The sequence below is a fragment of the Rhinatrema bivittatum genome, chromosome 2, assembly GCF_901001135.1.
Source record: "Rhinatrema bivittatum chromosome 2, aRhiBiv1.1, whole genome shotgun sequence".
NCBI classification, from domain to species: Eukaryota; Metazoa; Chordata; class Amphibia; order Gymnophiona; family Rhinatrematidae; genus Rhinatrema; species Rhinatrema bivittatum.
The window spans coordinates 526,680,086-526,700,148 of record NC_042616.1 but is presented as its reverse complement, the minus strand read 5'-3'; the positions used below and the strand labels follow the sequence as shown (position 1 = coordinate 526,700,148).

The 20,063-nt window shown below is 42.2% G+C and overlaps 1 protein-coding gene across 2 annotated transcripts in view; it reads right to left on the bottom strand.

Moving 5' to 3' along the window:
* Positions 1-20,063, bottom strand: part of CARMIL1 (capping protein regulator and myosin 1 linker 1) — a 511,281-nt gene that overhangs the window by 246,440 nt on the left and 244,778 nt on the right. For both annotated transcript variants that reach the window (XM_029590792.1, XM_029590793.1), the window contains exons 6-10: positions 19,146-19,243; positions 18,703-18,773; positions 13,785-13,858; positions 3,233-3,308; positions 2,504-2,592 (exon numbers count right to left, since the gene is read on the bottom strand). In XM_029590792.1, the coding sequence (XP_029446652.1) occupies positions 2,504-2,592; positions 3,233-3,308; positions 13,785-13,858; positions 18,703-18,773; positions 19,146-19,243 (408 nt within the window). The remainder of the gene's footprint in view (positions 1-2,503; positions 2,593-3,232; positions 3,309-13,784; positions 13,859-18,702; positions 18,774-19,145; positions 19,244-20,063) is intronic.

Genomic DNA, 20,063 nt, shown 5'->3' with positions numbered 1-20,063 from the left:
GAGATGAGCACCTGGAAATAGGTCACAGAGGGAGGAGGGATGCTGTGCAAGAGAGGGAGGACCTGGGTAAGGGGCAGGCCCCCAAGGGGGGAAACCCTCCTAAACAGAGGGTGCCTATGGGTGCTAAAGCTCTAAATCCAGCCCTGCATGAGAGACTACATATGCTTGCAAAGCAAGAGTGTCTCTGAACAGGAAGATCAAAAGCAAACTGTCACACAAAATAGACTACAGAAAGAAAAATCCCTTTCCAGTTATATATTCTTTTTTTTTGGGAGGGGGGGGAAGGGTAGAAGAATTTATAGTCGAAATTTCATTATTAAAAACAGCAAGTCATAAAATGCATCATCCCATTCTCTTGCAAGCAAACAAGACTGATGACTTAATATGAAGGCCATTATGCCGGGGAAGAGCAATCAGTAGAGCAGTAATATTAATTGGGTATATGGACGCTTTTGATGGGTTAAATTTGTCTAACGCATCATAGAAATTCATGATAGATGCAAAGATTTTTCACCACCTGATGATTTACACCAGGTACTACATTATAACATTAAGAAAGCAATATCCAGATAAGCAAAGAATGAAGAGAAGGAGGGAAATAAACTTTAAGCCAAATTTTTTATTTCTTTTTTTGGTGATGAGGCAGATGGGGGAGGAAGAATATTTTAGGCTAAGAAAGCCCAGTCATCAGCAGAGAGGAGAAGCAATTAAAAGGGATATAACTGTTGGCTGAGGGGCGGATTGTGGAAGGAACGTGCAGAGTGAAGACCGGCCGAGGAGGCTGAGTGAAAGGCAAATAAAGCCAGATGAGGACAAGTGCAAAGTGATGCACTTAAGGAAGAGTAATCCAAATTATAGCTACACAATGCAAGGTTCCACATTAGGAGTCACCAATCAGGAAAAGGATCTAGGCATCATCATGGATAATATGTTGAAATCTTCTGCTCAGTGTGTAGAAGCAGCAGCTACGAAAGCAAAGAGAATGTTAGGGATTATTAGGAAAGGACTGGAGAATAAAACAGAGAATATCATAATGCTTCTATATTGCTCCATGGTGCGACTTCATCTTGAGTATTGTGTTCAGTTCTGGTCACCACATCTCAAGAAAGATATAGCAGAATTAGAAAAGGTACAGAGAAGAGCGACCAATATGATAAATGAGATGGAACAATTCCCCTATGAAGAAAGGCTAAAGAGGTTAGGACTCTTCAGTTTGGAGAAGAGATGGCTGAGGGGAGATATGATAGAGGTCTATAAAATAATGAGTAGAATGGAACGAGTAAACGTTATTCAGTTGCTTACTTTTTCAAAGAATACAAAGACCAGGGGACATACAATGAAGTTATCAGGTAATACGTTTAAAACTAAGAGAAAATATTTTTTTTACTCAAAGCATAATTAAGTTCTGGAATTCGTTGCCAGAGGATGTGGTGAAAGCTATTAGTGTAGCTGCATTTAAAAAAGGTTTTCAAAAGTTCCTCGAGGAAAAGTCCAGTAACCATTAAGGTGGAGCTGCAGAAATCCACTGCTTATTGTTGGGATAAGCAGCATGGAATCTATCTACCCCTGCCAGGTACATGTGACCTGGATTGGCCACTGATGGAAACAGGATACTGGACTTGATGGACCCTTTGGTCTGACCCAGTATGGAAAATCTTATATTCTTATATATGAGAAAGTTTCAAGTAGAAGAGGAATGGAATAAAGTGAAGGAAGCTGAAGAGGAATAAATCGGGCAAATGGAGGAATACATTAATTAAGGCAGGAGTTGCACAATGGACTGACTGCTGGGGTTTTGGACCGATGAAGAGTGCACTGCAGAAATCTGAATGGGAGTTGACAAGAGCTCAGAAGAGCAGGTTGGTAGCATCTGCAGTGAGATGGAAACACAGTTAACGAATGTTGTAAAGGTTGTTTTTTTCCGTTAGTTCTGATTATGCAAGGCACAAAAAGATGAGAATGTTATAAGCTTGGCAGATTCAGTTTTGCTTCTCTTGTGACACAGATGTACTCTAGGCTGTCTAGGTCTAATTTTATTTGTCAGAGCTCACGATTTATATTAAGGATGGAGATGCTGCCTACCTCTGGCTGTCAGTGAGAGAGAATAACAAAAGAACACTGTGCACACGGTATTGTTAAATTGAATTTTATTTGGGAAAAAATGTCTTTGCTTCTCTCTTTCAATCCTGACTTCATTAGGAATCAGCTGCAAGATGGTAATATTACAGTAACAGTAAAAAAAAAGAAACAAAGGAAACCTTGGCAAAGATTCAGGACCGATTAATGATTTCTTTCTTATTTCAAAACGTACTAAAAATTAAAAGGAGTGTTTTCCTAATGAAGAGGGATCCTACTTGGTATTTTCAGACTAAACCCTGATCAAGGGCAAATAGCTTGGAGTATCTTGAAGCAATGCTAGTAGGATTTCTTTCTGCGGTGAGAAAGGATCCTTGTAAACAAGTTTCAATTGCTATTACATTACATTTTATCCAAAAACACTTACATTCTAAGCCCTGCATTTTCCAACACCAATTCTTCCAATCGATTCGACCTACTCACCACCCTCAAGATCTGATCACAGACATCAGCAGACTGCAAGGAAAATGATGAACACAAAGTGTGAGAGAAAGGTTTTTTTGACCAACACATTGAGCAAAGATGACAAGGTAATGCTTTGTTATTCAGTATCTTCACTTGTCTCCACCCTTTCCCCAAAGTTCTGATCTGCTTCATATGATGTTTTTCTTAAGCAACCAGGAAATACCTTTACAAGTGGATTCGAAACAGCTGAGAAAAGATGCATGGCATCAAAGAGATATGGCAGAGAATATTCAATTCTGAGATATTGGAAGTCTTTTCCATAAGAGAGTTATCCAGATAGAAAAATATATTTTCTCTGTCCCATACATGAAGATAAAACTTTTTTTCTTTTTTTCTTTCAGTAACTGAGTGACGGAGCTTGAGAAGCCCTTATAAATTCTCCGTGAAACAGCTGAAAACGTGGGATCAGAGGCACCCCCTGAGGAATCCCAAATCTTGCATGAACACCAAGAACTTAGCGTCATTGAAAATTCTGCCAGATGATTTTCAGAATAATTCCATGCAATAGACCGTGAGAGTCTGAACAATCTACCTCGGTGAGGACAATTCATCTCACCGAGAAGACTGTAGCTCTTAAATGCAACAGAGCCTGAAAATAAAGTCAACCCCCCATTGTGCCTTGATTACTTACCAATTTCAGATCTTTGGAGGACAGCTTTGTGAACCACTGATTGTATTCCAGAGCAGCAACAATGGGTATTAAATCTCTGCACAAACGGAAGAACAAATATTTATAACCCGCTACCATGCTTAGGAAGGTTACATATGCAAAATGATTTTGTCATGCATTTCCTCTTTAGTGATTCATGCGTGTTTCTCAATCTCAAACATGGGGGGGGGCATGGTGTTTATGATTCTTTTCGCACTTACTTTTAAAATAATTAAGTAAAAGAATATATGAACAACTGCAAGCGCAGTCTAATAACAGAAACTCAAGATTTCTGGGAATAGCTTCCTCTAACACCTAACAGCCGATTCAGTACGGTGCACTCAGGTCGAGCGCACCGTTAGCCCCCGTTTGGACGCGCGTTTTCAACGCACTATTATTACACCTTATACAGTAAGGGGTAATAGCACGTGTAAAACGGGCGTCCAACCCTCCCCCCCCCCCCCCCCCGAAACTAATAGTGCGCTCAACATGCAAATGCATGTTGATGAGCCTATTAGTTAGTCCCGCTCAATACAGAAAGTAAAATATGCAGCCAAGCCGCACATTTTACTCTCAGAAATTAACGCCTGCCCAAAGGCAGGCGTTCATTTCGGCCGGTACCGGGAAAGTGCACAGAAAAACAGAAAAAAATGCTTCTCTGTACACCCTCCAACTTAATATCATAGCGATATTAAGTCAGAGGCCCCAAAAATTAAAAAAAAAATAAATAAATCTGCCCGCGGGTTGGAAAACGGATGCTCAATTTTGCCGGTGTCCGTTTTTCGAACCCGTGGATGTCAGCGGGTTTAACAACCGACGCCGGTAAAATTAAACGTCAGCTGTCAAACCCGCTGACAGCCGCCGCTTCTGCCAAGGAGGCGCTAGGGACGCGCTGGTGTCCCTAGCGCCTCCTTATTAGCGCGGGCCCTCATTAGCATATTGAATCGCACGCCCAGGAGTGTGGCCTGGCGTGCATTGGGAGAGCGGGCGCTCGCCTCAGAGCGCTGGCTCTCCCGCGCATTTTACTGAATCGGCCCGACTAAATTAACAAGGTTTCGCTAACTCTTTAACCTTTATTTCCTGCTGATGCTGTCTGATTTGAGCTGAGAAACAATAGAACTAGTTGCTCACCAGGTTCAATACAAGTTAAGATATAAAAACCTAGAGATAGCACCATACCAGTCAAAAAAAAAAGTACTCCACAAAACCCGGTCACACTTTAAAATAAATAAATAAAAGCACCCAATAGGTAGCCTTCCTCTATTTAAAGTAAACAGATTAAACAGTAACTCTCACTTCCTATGGGGAAAACAGGCATTAGGGTTTGTCCAGGTCTCTGGATTTTCTTTGGGTCTCCAGATCATTTTTGTGCATTAAAAAATTAACATATTTGCTTTTTTTTTTATTCCCAGATATTTTTGGCCTGAATTTTACAATCATCTGAGTTTTTCTTCAAATATAGTTTTTGCTGTCTAATTGACCTTGCTGTGTTGCACTTCATTCTTGTTTTCTCACTGTGCTTTAACTATTTTTCACAAACTATAAAGAGTGAGCGGAGGACCTTTAAGCATTCAATGCCAGAAGGGCTTCATATATAATAAAGAGCAGCCTTGTTTCCTTAGCTGGATTGCTTCACTTTGTTACCTTTCAGATTCATACCGTGCCTTATTGACATCAGGTATGTCATCCCTGATGTACACCAGAATCACATAATTAGAAGTATTTTCTGATGCTGGAATATAGAACTTGTTGTGGTGTGTGCGCTTTTTTTAGTTCTATTATGCAGATGGAACTAAAAGCTAGTAGCAACCATTATAAGCAAATACTAGTGACTTCTATAGTGCTACACAACGTATGCAGCACTATGGAAGTGAGATTGTACTAGTGAACTTTAAAAATAAAATTAAGACATAAAATAGTAACAATGACCAACAAATGTACCTACCTAAATCTCAAAACTATCAATCAGTTTGAATAGCTTAAAAAAGAAATCAAAACAAAAAATGTACATGGAAATGTTCAGCCATGAACAACTTTGAGGATAGGATTAGATTAATATGAATGTATATATTGTTCTAACAAATATAAAGCTGGTTATACTTACATTGCCTGCTGCTCTATTGTTGCTACATTAAGCAATTAGCTTAGTGCTTTTATTAATAGTTCTTGATATAAATACTATACAATAGTAGGCAATGGAATAACATTTTTTTATGCTCACAGATCACGCATGTGAACAGTGTTTTGAGTTGTAGAAGGTTAACGAGAGAAAATATATTCACACATTCATGTTCTCACAATCAGCTATTTGAGAATCAGTTTCTCTGACTTATAGTGAAAATTCATGCCATTTATTCATCTTTTTTTCACTGAAAACCTATATTCATTTGTGATTGCCTCTTTGTTCTTTCCAAACAGTATAAAAAGGGAGCATGCTGGTTGGTGTATGGCTGAAAATGTATTTGCACATGGTGTTATCTGTAGTATGCTGGTGAGGCAGGTGCTTCTTTGTCTCACCACAGTAAGCTTTTATACACTACACGTACTTCTGTCCATCATGCTTGTGTGCAGGCCCTGCATTGTCATTTTCATTTTGAGGTTTAGGTGTGGTTTGCTGTTGTATGCACAAGCTGTCTGCATGAAGTGAGTGCCATTTTTGAAATGATTAAGATCTGCCTTATTTTTTCCTACATTGTGCTCCTTTTGGCTTCTGGGGATTGCACTCTTGCAGTTTTTGTGTATGTTCATATGTTTAACAGTCAAGTTGTATCTTATGTCTTGATTCTTTATTTCTCTCTCTTTATTTACTCCTGGGGAATTCTGCGCAGAATTATTCTCCTACGCAGAGTTTCCATTTTCTGCGCAGAATCTGGAGCGGGTCCCTGCGTGCCACGAGCAGAAACCATCCCACTCGTGGTGAAGATGGAGCAGGCCCTGATGAGAGTGAGTGTGTGTGTAGGGGTTTGTGCGTATATGTGAGATGTTTCAAGGCTACGTGTAGTGGCGTGTGTGAGAGATATTGCGAGGCTACATGTAGCGGTGTGTGAGAGATACTGCGAGCCTGTGTGCAGGGATGTGTGTGTACGCGCATGTGTGAGGGTGTCCGGGCATGTGTGCCAGAGAAAGGGAGCCTAAGTGAGGCTATTGTGAAGGAGTGTGTAATGTGTGAGAGACTGGAAGCTGGTGTGTGTGAAAAAGTGATTGTGTGTATGTGAGGGAGTGAGGGTGCTTGTTTGTGAGAGTGGGAGTCTGTGTAGAGATGTGTGAAGATGTGTGTGTGTGTGTGTGTGTGTCTGAGTGTCTGAGTGTGTGAGAGAGAGAGAGAGAAAGAGGGAACCAGTGTGCAGGGGTATGTGTGAGAGAAAAATAGGTAGCCTGTATGAGGGTGTGTGCATGAGAAAGGGAGCCAGTGCAGTGTGCGTGCAAGAGAGCGAGGGAACGTATGTAAGGAAGGGTGCTGGCAAGAGAGAGAGCCTGTATGAGGGGTGTGTGTGCGTGAGAGAAAGAGAGGGAGCCTGTATGAGGGGTGTGTGTGCGTGAGAGAAAGAGAGGGAGCCTATATGAGACGGTGTATGTGCCTGAGAGAGAGGGAGCAAGTGTATGAAAGAGAGCGCGCCTGTGTGAGGAACAGTACTGAGAGAGGAGTCAAACTGGGAGTGCAAATAGAGTGGAAGGGGTGGGGCCTAGAGGGGGAGAGGAGAGATGGAGGGTGGTGGAAGAGTTGGGGCCTGAGAAGGCAAAGTGAGAGTAGGGAGAGAGGTTAGAAGGGACACTCTTACAGTATACTTCTAGGGAATTTTTGCTCAAAATATTTAAAACTCTGCAATTTTAAGAATTAACTTTTTTCTGTATTTTATTTTAAATTACTTAAAGACTGTCATGTGAATTTTGACCCATATAAAGTATGCTAAATTTTTCAGAATTTAAAATTTTTCTGGGCAGAATTCCCTGAGGCGAATGTATTTTTTATTTTTATCAGCATAGAGCCTTCACTCCTCTAGTACAGGTTCTCCACTAGTAAATGAACACATAAGGATGCATGCATGCTCTGAGGAATACCCTAGAGCAAAATAGATAATCCTTTGGCATGTGGCCCTACATATGCTAATATTTTGGTATACACTCCTGAGTTCTGTTGTATCTGCAGAATATCTCTCATTTGCCCTTTTTCTCTTTCAGCTTTACTATGATATACTAGATCTGCCTTTGATGAATTTCTTATTCAGAAAGGTGAGTAATAAGTCCAAATAAATAAATGCTGGTCTGTCAGGAGGAGGACCAGCCAAAAGAGAGGGACCAGAGAAGAGGACGAATGACCTCATACTCCCCAAGAGGTGCTGAGTAAGAACCAACTCCCAAAAGGGACCAGCACCTCAGGAAGGGACAAGAAAAACCAAATGAAAATGAAGCTTTAAGGTTCATCCCTAGCTGAATATTTTCAGTTACTACTCTTTTTTTTTTTTTAATAAATATTGTATGAGGTAACATTTCTTGTAGGTTTACCTGGTATGAGTTTAGGAGTATGTCTGCATAAGTACAATGTGTGCTTATAAGCAAGGCAGAATGAAGTCAGATTCAAAGTCATAAGTGGTAAGAGTTATTAGACTGGTTGTGTTGGGGGTACGTTCTGGCAAAGCGTTCTTAAAAAGATAAGTCCTGTTTGCTGCTTTGGAGAAAGTGGTACTGTCTCTTTAAAAAGTGGCTTGTAAAAGGAAATGTAGCTAGTGTCTGACAAGATAAAGGTTTGCCACCTTTCTTGCTCATTATGTCATATTTCCTTTCCCATTTTCTTTTTTATGGTTTCATCATCATCCAGGACCAAGTCCGAAACAATCTGTTGTAGACTACCACATGCACAGTAAGAGTGTGATAGCAGATAAAGACTGCAAGACCCATCTAGCCACTCATATTTAAGACCCTAAACAAAAGCTCTGGCTTTACTCTTGCTTCCCCAAAACTAGGTCTATTCTGTGCTTATCTCATGCATTCCTGAATCTCAATACCATTTTTAATTTCCCCCTAACTTCATGGGGAGCCTATTCCATGAACTGACCACCACTTCTCTCAAGAAATATTTACTTTTCTTACTCTTCAGTTTTATGCCACACACACCACAGGCTCCTATTATTGCCCTTTGATCTAAAGCTTACTTTCCATCGAAAAATAAATACAAACAAATGATGTGCAATTATCTGTAATTATCGTATAATAGGTATGTGTAGAGGCAAATTGTTTTGTTTCGGTTCATTAACTTCATAGGTCACCTCAATTTGTTTCCCTAGTTTTGCACCAAAAACAAATACATGCCATTTGTTTGTTTCCCACTAAAGGCAATAGCGGAAGCAATGCAGCCTATTTTCAGCTTCAAAATTGGGATTTTCTAAATCAATTCTAATGAAACTTATGGGGAAACATCAGAAAGGGGAAGAGAACTCCAAGGCACCAAGATTGTGGCAAGCTCGCAGCACACCCTTAGCTGGGTCACACACGCAGAACACAGACAGACCCTTACCAAATACAGAATAAAGTGACCATAAAGCTAATGTTTTTGTTTTTGCATTGTTTTACTGCATACAGAGTTTGGCTTCTTGCTGTTTCCAGTTCAGTTTTTGTCTCCACATTTCTATTTATATATTCCCCGAGAAATATAAAATAATTCTAAAACTAGAATATAATAAATGTTTCAAAACAACGGATAAATGGAACATCCAATCATTAAACATTTTCAAAATTATTAAAAATTCTCCAAACACCAATAAAATATTTCTAACAGCAGACACAATACATAATACCTAATAATTAAAATGACAGCCAATCAAGAAATATAAACTTAAAAAGCCACCTTTACTTACCCTCTCCAGTAACTCTCCTACTCCTTTCCCTTGTAGGCCAATAGCACTTACCAGAAGCAGCAAGGGCTGCTGAAGCTCTGTCCTCATGCTCTTCATCCTTAGGGCCCATGATTAGTCTTTCTCTCTCACACACCAGTCACATCCCTGACCAATCTCTCTCACACACACACACACAGTCATGTCCCTGACCAATCTCTCTCTCACACACACACACACACACACACCAGTCACGTCCCTGGCCAATCTCTCTCACACACACACAAAGTCATGTCCCTGACCAATCTCTCTCTCACACACACACCAGTCACGTCCCTGACCAATCTCTCTCACACACACACACCAGTCACGTCCCTGACCAATCTCACAAACACAGTCATGTCCCTGACCAATCTCTTTCTCTCACACATACCAGTGAGCTTCCTGAGCAGTATCTTGCTCTCGCACATTTCTCTTATCTACCCCAGCCTTTTTTTTTTAGTTTGATTATTATTATTAATTTTATATTTTCTTGGTGTTGTGCTGGCGAGAGAAGGGGAGGTTGGAGCCGGAGGAGGGGATGGGGGGTGGGCAGCGGCACCATACTCCTGCAGGCCCTGGCAAAAGTGGCCAGCCAGCATCAAATACTTTTTCTGCAGCAGCAGCAGCATGGCCTTTTCTTCTTCCTACATGCCCGGTAAACATCACTTCCTCTTCCAGGCCACAGGGGTGGGAAGAAGAAACTCATGTTCCTGTTGCCGGCTCCCATAAACACTACTGTCGTTCCCCTCAGGGCTTGAATGTGCTGATAGCCCAGGCAGGAACGGCAGCAGTGTTTGTCTCGCTGAGGTGAAAGGGGAGGGGGAGAAAGAGCAGCGGGTGCACGACACACCTGCCGGTGCTTCATGACACACTAGTGTGCCGCGACACACCGGTTGAGAACCGCTGGCCTAAGATACTGTAAAGGGGAAAAAGGGTACTAGCAGCGCCAGGAGTCCTTCAAGGCACCAGAGGAAAAAAGCTGCAAGAGTGGCAAGAAAAACCCAAGACTTCAAAAAAGGGCACCGATAACAAAGGCATGAATTCCTAAAGGCAGCAAGAAAGGGGCAAAGTAGCACCAAGAATGGCATGTAGACTTCTAAGCACCATGAGAGGTGCAAGGCAGCCACCCACAGTGACGAGAACATCCCAAGGTGTAGAGTCTGGGGTATGTCAGCAAGACAGAGTAGCAAAAAGACCCCCAAGGTGTAGTATAAGTGGTATAGCAGCAAGTCTAGAATGGCAGCAAGACCCCTGAGGTGTAGAGTCTGGGGTAAGGCAACAACTCAGAATGGCAGAAAGAAGCTCAGTGTGTAGCATAAGGGATATAGCAGCAAGGAAGAGTCACAGGAAGATGTAGCATTAGAGAAATGGATGACAGCTAGGTAGAATAGCAGTAAGACCCTCAAGGTGAAGCATCAGGAGCAGAGTGGCAGCAAGACACCCAAGGTGTAGCATACGGGGTGTAGCAGCAAGGCAGAGTGGCAGCAAGACCCCAAGTGTACCATAACAGGTATAGCAATAAGGGACAGTGGCATCAAGACCCCTAATGTTTAGAATCTGGAGTATGGCAGCATGGATGAATGGTAGCAAGGTATATTGTCAGGAACAGGGGAGCTTCACCTTGACTGGTCTGACATCCTGTCTATTTGCCCTCTTCTCCTGGCCTCTGCTCTGTTCTGGCTACTACCTCACTCAGGAATTTCTTGGTTGCTATACTTATAAGTCTCATTGCAGTACTTTTCAATGGGCCATAGACTTGAACGAGAAACAAACAAATGAAACTAACATTTTCAATTTGTGGGTATCATCCCATTCATTTCAGGGGTCCATGAATGAAACAAAAATAGCGCTATTTGCATTGTATCCATTAGTTTCAAATTAATGCACATCCCTATTGTGTAAAATCAATTTGGTTCTCTGGTATGTAAACAATTGAAAATTTTGGATCTGGACTCATGAATGAATCCTGAGAAAGAAACTACTGTGGCTTCTCAGTCCAAAAAATAAAAAATTGTAATGCAGGTCAAGACAACAGCTGGGAAATTATTTTGAGCCAATACTGTATTTCATTTACACAACTGAAATAGTAGAAAAATAGTAAAATCTCAACTCATTTTCTATTGTTGAATTTTTTGCTAGGAAAGCTTGAAAGTGGGTGCAAATTACCAAAGTTCAGGAAACACAGCTGTTAAGGTGTAGTCAAATTTATTATTAATTGTAATTCAGATTTAGCACAGGCACAATCCTGTAAGGTCTGTGAATATATTTAAGAACGCACTCAGTACTGTAGTTCACAATAGCTCTAAGACCGTTCCCCAGCACTGCTTGTCACAGGTACGGTGTAATAAGTACCAATTTGCATCCCCCTGACACGGAAGACAGGATTCCACATTTAGAAAATCTGCTGGCTCCCTTTCAATGTGGAATAGCCCCCAAGAAAGAGAAGGGGCCTACTTAAGGCAAAGAGAAAACGGGCAGGATGGAAGGAAATGTGTGTCTGGGGAGGGGGAGTAAGGAGGATAGTGCTTTTAAGTACATCACAAAGTAGAGAAGCACAAAAACAGCAGCTGGGTTAATTGGCCATTTGAACAACCATCTAGTCAACATGTGGTGCTTTGCAAGAATAGGTGGGACAGTGTGTGCGACATGCTGGAACCATACCCCACTAATCTGCCTCCAGCAATCTCAAATTCTAATTGCATTGTTATTTCATACCCAATTCATTAGCTACTGTTTAGCATTCAGATTTAAGTGGATATTCATACCAACTGATCTGTCTTTAAAATAAAACACAAAAAAAAAACCTTTTCTTCTGCTTATTGCTCTTTTTCAGTGTCTTTCTTTGTCTTAAACTTCCTCAAACCAACTCTAACAATACCCATAAGTTAAATTTAAAAAAAAAGGGGGGGGGATGCCAAGTTTCCCTCTTTATTATCTAAGCAACTTTGTACTTTGAAGTACTGAATTGTACAATCTAACAGGTCGATCCTGTAAGACCGCGGTAATAACAGTGCGGCAGTGTCAGGCGCACCCTTCCTCCCCGCACGCACAGTTCTCTTCACTAACTCCCCGATACTCTCCTCTAATCGCATGCAAATGCATGCCGCGGCTTTAAAGCGGTAGGGAAGGGTTATGCCCGCGTAACCCATTTTACTGTATAGGCGCTTAATACAGCGCCTATACAGTAACCAGGGTGCGCTGGTACCTGTCATTTCAAATGTCATTTCAAATGACATTTGAAATGACAGGCACCAGGAAGTGAAAAAAAAAATACCAAAATATGTAAAAACCTGAGTGTTCAAAAAAAAATAAATTTTAAATACCTGTCGGAGGGCCGCGTGGGTCCAGGCGGCGGCGGCGGGAGCCGGGTGGTCGCGTGTTAAATCTAGGCCGCGGGCAGGTGGGCGCCTGTTCCAGGCGGCAGCGGCAGCGGGGGGACATGCGTTAGTTCGAGACGGTCGGTGGGCGGTCGCGTGTTAAATCTAGGCCGGGTCGCACAGGCGCGCATTCATTCATCCAGGCGGAGGAGCCGGCGGCAAAAGCCGCCGGCTCCGCCTGAATGAATGCGCGCCTGTGCGACCCCTGCGATTCGGCGCTCAAGGCAGTCACAGCATTCATTCACTGCCGGTGGGGGCTGCCGGGGCAGCCCCCACCGGCAGTGAATGAATGCGACCCCTGCGATTCGGCGCTCAAGGCAGTCACATGTCGTGGCGTCACGGCATGTGACTGCCTTGAGCGCCGAATCGCAGGGGTCGCACAGGCGCGCATTCATTCACTGCCGGTGGGGGCTGCGAGGCAGCCCCCACCGGCAGTGAATGAATGCTGTGACTGCCTTGAGCGCCGAATCGCAGGGGTCGCACAGGCGCGCATTCATTCAGGCGAAGCCGGCAGCTTTCGCCGCCGGCTCCTCCGCCTGGATGAATGAATGCGCGCCTGTGCGACCCGGCCTAGATTTAACACGCGACCACCTCGAACTAACGCGTGTCCCCCCGCCGCCGCTGCCGCCTGGAACAGGCGCCCCACCCGCCCGCGGCCTAGATTTAACACGCGACCACCCGGCTCCCGCCGCCGCCGCCTGTACCCACGCGGCCCTCCGACAGGTATTTAAAAATTTTTATTTTTTTTTCTGACAGGTTTTATGTGTCCCACATCATTACATTTTGTCGATCATCTCTGTATCGCTTTTTTTTTTTTATTGTGTTTTATTGTTTTTGAGTGTCTTAAGCGGTGTCGATGGATTTGTTACTAGACTCACAGTCCTAACTCCTACTAGGGGGAGGCGGTAAACTAACACGTTACGGCCACGGCAAAACAGTGCGTTACTAATGAGATAACCTGAGCGCGCGTTACGGTATCGGAGGGGAATAGCTAATTCCTTCATTATACAGCTAATTCGTTCATTTACATGCCGGGTGGGGAAGGGTTACGCGTCTGTTTTAAGAAGCGCTACGGACGCGCGAAACTGGAGACTGTATCGCTGGTGTGCCTTACGCGTCCGAATTGTGCGCAGCGAGCTCGTTACAGACGAGAAATCTTCAAATGAATGTTACTGTATCGAGCTGTAAGTGTGAGCATAGAACGCTTTTCAAGCACCTCAGCTAGCAGATCTGCAAATACAATTATACAACTCTGACTAGCAAAATGCCATGAAAGACGTTATTTACCTATGATCAAGGTGGCTGAAATCTTGCAAGTTCAGTTCCCTGGTATCTTGTGTTAAGTATATTGTATCTACATCCTGTTGGGAATGCACAAAAAAAAAATCATTAAGAGAAACAATATTTGCATCAGGATAAAATTTGCAATTTAGTTAATTCAAAGGGAAACTTCATGCTGAAGTGCCCCATTCTGCTCATGTAATGGTCAGAAGCCTTTATAAAAGAGTCCTAGTTGTGCAGCCAGAAGCTATAGAATAAGAGCTTCAGGAGAATGCTTAAAAGGTATGGTTTCCAGCAGGCCGATAGGTGATAGCTGAATGCTGCATAAGACTTGGGTTCATGTCAATCACAGATTGGATTAACTCATCAGCTTTCCTTCTGGTATACAGGACAGCACCGGGAACAAACAGGAAATTGATATGAAATCCTTCCCAACAGTCAGTCACCTAAAGCTTCAGAAATATGCAGCTCTTGTGCCTCGGCCTTAAAAAAACCATGCATTTATACCTGGCTGCATAACAAGTTCTCAAAAGAATTCCAACCACCGAAAACAAAGAAAATGTCAAGGTTTCCCATTTTCCTATCTACAGCATTATTTGCAAGCTACTTGATCTCCCATGTTACCATCCCTTTCCCACCACTAACAATCCTGTGTGTTTATCCCATGTCTTTTTTAATTCTGGTATTTTTTGCTAGAAGGATGCTCCCTGCAATCCTTCCTGTGAACACATTCTTTCCCCATATTAATCTTGGATCTACCCACCTTCAGCTTCCTGTCATGGTCAACTGTTCTAAAAAAAAACCAAACCTGTTTTCCAGAGAAACACATTTGCCTCCTGTAAATTAAAACTAATCTAGTGGTAGCAATGTTTATATCACATCCCCTGTCTCTGTCTATAATCACATCCCCATTCTCTTTCTCTTCTAGGGTACACATAGTTAAGTCATTAGGTCTCCCTTCTCATGGTATTTCTGGTATTGAATCTGCACCAATCTGCACCATTTTGGTAGCCTTCCTTTTGAATGTCTTATCTGTGGCCAATTCTCCAAGGATACGGACTGCAAGATTTGTATAATATTCTAGATGAGGTCTCAATATTTACAGCAGTTGTAACTACCTCCTGGTTTTCACCAGTTATAAAACTCTCTGTATCTCAGAATCCCACCAGTCCTCTTCACTTGCCATGTTAGCATAAAGAACTTCTTCAACAAACCGACCCATCAGTCAAGCAGTGGAATGATGACCCTGGCTTGTCGGGCTCATCTCGACAGAAAGTAAGCTGGCACTTAACGTTTTGCTCAGTAACTACAAAGTAAACCCCTCTAAATCGGAATTCCGATGGGCTAAGTTGCCAAGATCATCCCCTACTTTCTCTATGAGGACCCCCCTCCCCCTTCATCCCAACGAATCAGTATGTAGTTTAGGAGTTCAACTTGACAAAAATCTTACAATGGAATCCCACATCTCAAACATAGTAACAGCTTCCTTTATCTATCAACACCAGATCCACCAAATGTGAAATTACCTTGATCAACACAACTTAGCTACTGTAAATCATGCACTGATGACCAGATGGATTTAATATAACCGTCTATTGAATGAGATTTCCCAGTGTAGTATAAATCACCTCAAACTCTTGCAAAATACTACAGCTAGAATCCTGTCAGGGGCCAAAGCAATAGACCACATACCACCAATATTACATATACTGTACCGGCTCCGGCTGAAACCCGATTATATTAAAAACTCCACAGCAGCTTAAAATGTGTATTGCTTGAGCGAGGCCCGCATATGTGGCCATTTTTGCGCTTTTAAAATCAACCCAACACGGAGGGGCACTGTATATGCAGAAATTAAGAACAGGATCTGGGAGCGATCGCCAGGCCCAGTGCTACCGGGTTTGCAAACTGTACAATTGAACGTGGTGGCACACCCAGAGGAACAGCGCCTGCAGTGGAAGGGGCCTACCAAAGGGAGCAGTGAAAGGCCTGTGCGGCTGCCGGTGGACGCCATTCCACTGGTAGTGAAAGAAGGAAAAGGCCCACACTCCGAGCATCATGACTCAGCCTGGCAGTTGAAGAGGGAGCCCATTCTGTGGCTCCTCATGTTCTGGCCCCATGGTATTCAACACTTTCGATGCTGGCACTTCCTCTATGCTTCTCTCATGCATTGCAAAATGAGCTCAGAGGACGTGATTACAGTGAGTGTTGAATACCGTAGGGCTAGTACACAAAAGAAGCCACAGAAAGGACTCCTACAGATGTGTAACGAATCCTGTCCTCTTCCCCCAACAAACGAGGCACTAGATGCCAATAGCCGCAGATGAATAAGAGAGACCCCATGGGTCCTGCCTGCCTGGTTTGGGTAGATGTGAATGGGAGTCAGGCCTGGATGGTGAATGATAATGAAAGCCTACATGGGATGGACGAGTGAATGGGCTGTGAATGAGACCCTGCCTTAAATGGGTGGGTGGGTTGGGTGTTAATGGAAGTCTACCTGGGATGGATTGGTGTTAATGGGAATCTGTCTGAGGTAGGTGGGTATGAATGGGAGCCTGCCTGGAGGGGATGGGTATGTGTGTGATTTGGGGGGGTGGGGGAGGTGTTATATGAATGGGAGCTTGTATGGCGGGATGGGTTTGTGTATGTGTGTAATTGCCTGAGGGGAGTGAGTGTGAGTGAGTGTGAGAGAGAGAGAGAATGGGAGCTTGCGTGGTGGTGGTGAGGGAGGTTGGGTGTGAAAAAGATCACTAATCCACGAGAAGCTCAGAGTGACGAAATCAAAAGTTTTCAGGTATGGGAAGTGGGGGATTTTTCCATTCTTGTGTTTTAATTGAGTGTTTGATGTGTGCTCTATTTTGAAATATTTTATTGCTGTTTGGAAAATGTTTAAAACTTTTTATAAGAATTCTTAATTATTGGATGTTATTCTGTTTGGCAGTATTCTTTTTATTAGTAGAGTTTATTATGATTGATTTATATTTCTTGATTTTGTTTGGTTTATGAGGATTGGTGATGTTTCTGTTTTTCAGTTTCTTCATTGCATACAGAGTCTAGCTTGTTACAGTGTCCAGTTCAGTTTCTGTCTACACATTTCTATTTATACTTTTTGGTCTCTTTATTCTGTATTTGGTGAGGGTCTGTCTGTGTTCTGCATGTATAAGTGAGGTGAGGTATTCTGATAGCATTAGGTACTGTTTAGGGATTTATAGCAGACTGGTTTGTTCTCTTTCCTTAATAGGAGTTTTAGGGTCTGGAATAATATTTGCTTTTTCATAAACAGGGTTGTTCCTGTTTGAATGCTTGCAGTTAGTACTGTTTTGGTATGGGAAGTTTACTATATTATTTTCATTCAGTTTACTCTAGGCTGTCCAAGAGCCAAATCCACACCTAACAGGCATTACAATAGGCCTAATACCATATGGGTTCCACGTGTCTTTTTTTTTTGCAGCGTTTTCTGGGTGACACCACAGCAGTGCATGTTTTTCTGTACAACAAACTGGTGCCAGCTACAGAACCCAGCTGATGCCAATTTTATGTACCAGTGAGTGGGGCAAGAGCATCTGAGATCATTTCTGTACAATTTAGGAATTTTGATCCTGTGGCTGGGGTAAAATACGTTTAGAGGGTGTGTCAATTTTGACAGTTTGGCTTACTAGAAGGAATAGGGCTTTTTGGCAATGAAAGGAGGCCTGGGACAGAGCAAGAGACTGTTGGTTACTAGGGAAAACAATTGCTAAAAAAAAAAAACACAGAAGGGAACAGCACTGTATTTGGTTTGCACAGGGCAGCAAAAATGCTAACACAAGCCCTGGTGATCATATGAGATGTTCTCAAGGTAGCCAAACGGATGGAGGTGGTGATGGGAAAATCCAGAAAGATGCCTGGGTGTATAGGGAGTAGAATGGTCAGCAGAAATAGGAGGCAATATTGCCCCTGAAGAAGTCTCTGGTGAGACCTCATTTGGAATACTGTGTGCAGTTCTGGAGACCGCACCTTCAAAAGGATATAAACAGGATGGAGTCGGTCCAGAGGGTGGCTACTAAACTGGTCAATGGTCTTTCTGGTAAGGCATATGCGGACAGACTTAAAGATTGAAACATGTACACCCCAAAGGAAAGGTGGGACTGTGGTGATATGATATAGATATTATCAATACATAGGAGGCAGGTCTCATTCAACAGAAAGGAGGTCCTTAAATAAGGAGTCATGGGATGAAGGTGAAAAAGGGTAGACTCAGGAGTAATCTAAGGAAATATTCTTTACAGAAAGGGTGCTAGATGAGGGAACTGCCTCCCAGTTGAGGTGAGAGAGACAGGAATAATATCTGAATTCAAGAAAACATGGGATAAGAGAGGGGATCTCTGAAGGAATGATAGGGATTGTAGAGCTAAGCACTTGGTGTGGAAGGGCAGACTAAGACAGGCCATATGGTCCTTTTTCTGTCATGTTTGCTTCTATGGATAAACAAACGAATAAGCCAAAATAATACAGGAAATATTTTATTTATGACCACTTCCTAATTCCTTCCCCAATCTACCACACACACAGAAATCACTGAACACAAAACTACATCTAATATCTTTATGTAAATCATGGACTCACATATCTTAACTGGAGTCTTCCTGTAGCTATCTACTTACAACACCTACTTGCTCTTTATGGAGTTAGACGGCACAAAAAAACCAAACACCTTTAAAATAGTAATAGCAGCATCTTAGTAGGCTGTGATGATAGCTTTTTAAGCTCCAACAACTAAGATACTATTGGACATGAGTTACTGAAGCCAAATTAATCTACATCTTTTTGGTCAATCCCTCACAAGTTTGTCACTATCTGCTAAGATTCCAGTTTTCCTCAAGTTACCCATTAGAACTGCATAATAATATTAATAATAATAATAAAATCCCTTCATAGTACTTACCCACTGAACTTCTTCTCTGTAAGGAAATCCAAGCCAGTCACATACACATGCATACATTTGGGAGAAGCCTCCTAAACAGAAAAAGAAAAGCTTTTCCAACGAAAATGATTTGGTGCTCTCGTGTAAAAACAGCAGATTTTGAAAACTGGTACTCAGCAGAGGCTGAAAATAAACAGAACTCTGTCTCTAAGTTAACTACCGGTAAACAATAGCTAGGAGGCTGCACACATCTACTGCCTTAAAAAGGGACTGAATCAACAGTGTCCGGTCTCCACAGCTAACCGCTGTGGAGAATTAAATGCACTATTGTGATCTACCAATCAAAAGCCAGCTCTTAGCTAATTATGCCTTAAAAAGATGCTTCCAAAATTAAAAGCTTCCAGACACTGGTAATTTTTGCATTTATTTATAGAGGTATGTTCATGTTAAAAATTCATCCTCACCACAAGGTCCCACTTCGGTCACTGTCTGGCTGTCCCACAGTGCCTGCAGGTTAGCCAATCTGTCAGCTGGTTCCATGCAGACTTTTTTCATTATTCTCCTACACACAGAAGACAAGTTTACACACAAAAAGCATCCATCTCTCTCTCAATATATATATATATATATATATATATATATATAAACTTTTTTTTTTATTTTAACACGGCCTATATCCAAATCATTAGTTAATTAAAGGGACACAATTCTCCTTCCAAAGCAGCTTATAGTCTGCTTGTAATTGTATTTGAACTTTGTTAGCTATTTACTCCTAGCTTTATTTAGATTTTTGTTTTTACAATGTAAATTTAAAAAAAAATTAGAAATTTTCTTTATCTAGTGAAGGGGGAAGTTTAGAAAAAAGCAGATGGATTCTCCACAGAAAACTGGGTAACTTTGAATAACGTGTAGAAAATACCTCTCTCTATGGTGCTCAAATACTGCTTTAAACCCGTGGCTCAAATATTAATATTACATTAATAAGAAAAGGAACTAACCAGTGTTGTTGACTTGTGCCCCCCTAGGCAGATACTTCTGGAGTGCCAAAACATAGCTGTGTCAATATTAAGTTGTATTAAATCTAAGTCTATAATGCTGGTCACACAAACTCATGAACAATCAGGGTTGCCAACTGTCCTGATTTTTTCAGACTGTACAGATTTTTGGGGTACTCTACTGGAGAAAAAAAAAAAAGAGGAAGGAGAACTAAAATGTTGGGAAATGTCCTGATTGTAGCCCTCCAGCTGCAGGTTAGCATGCAGTCCTCCCCTACAATTATACAATACAGCATGCGCTTTGGCAGCTACTCTCTATTCCGTTTATGTTGGATACATTTATTGTGGGCCATTTACCTAGATTTCGATCCAAACTTTACTGAGAGG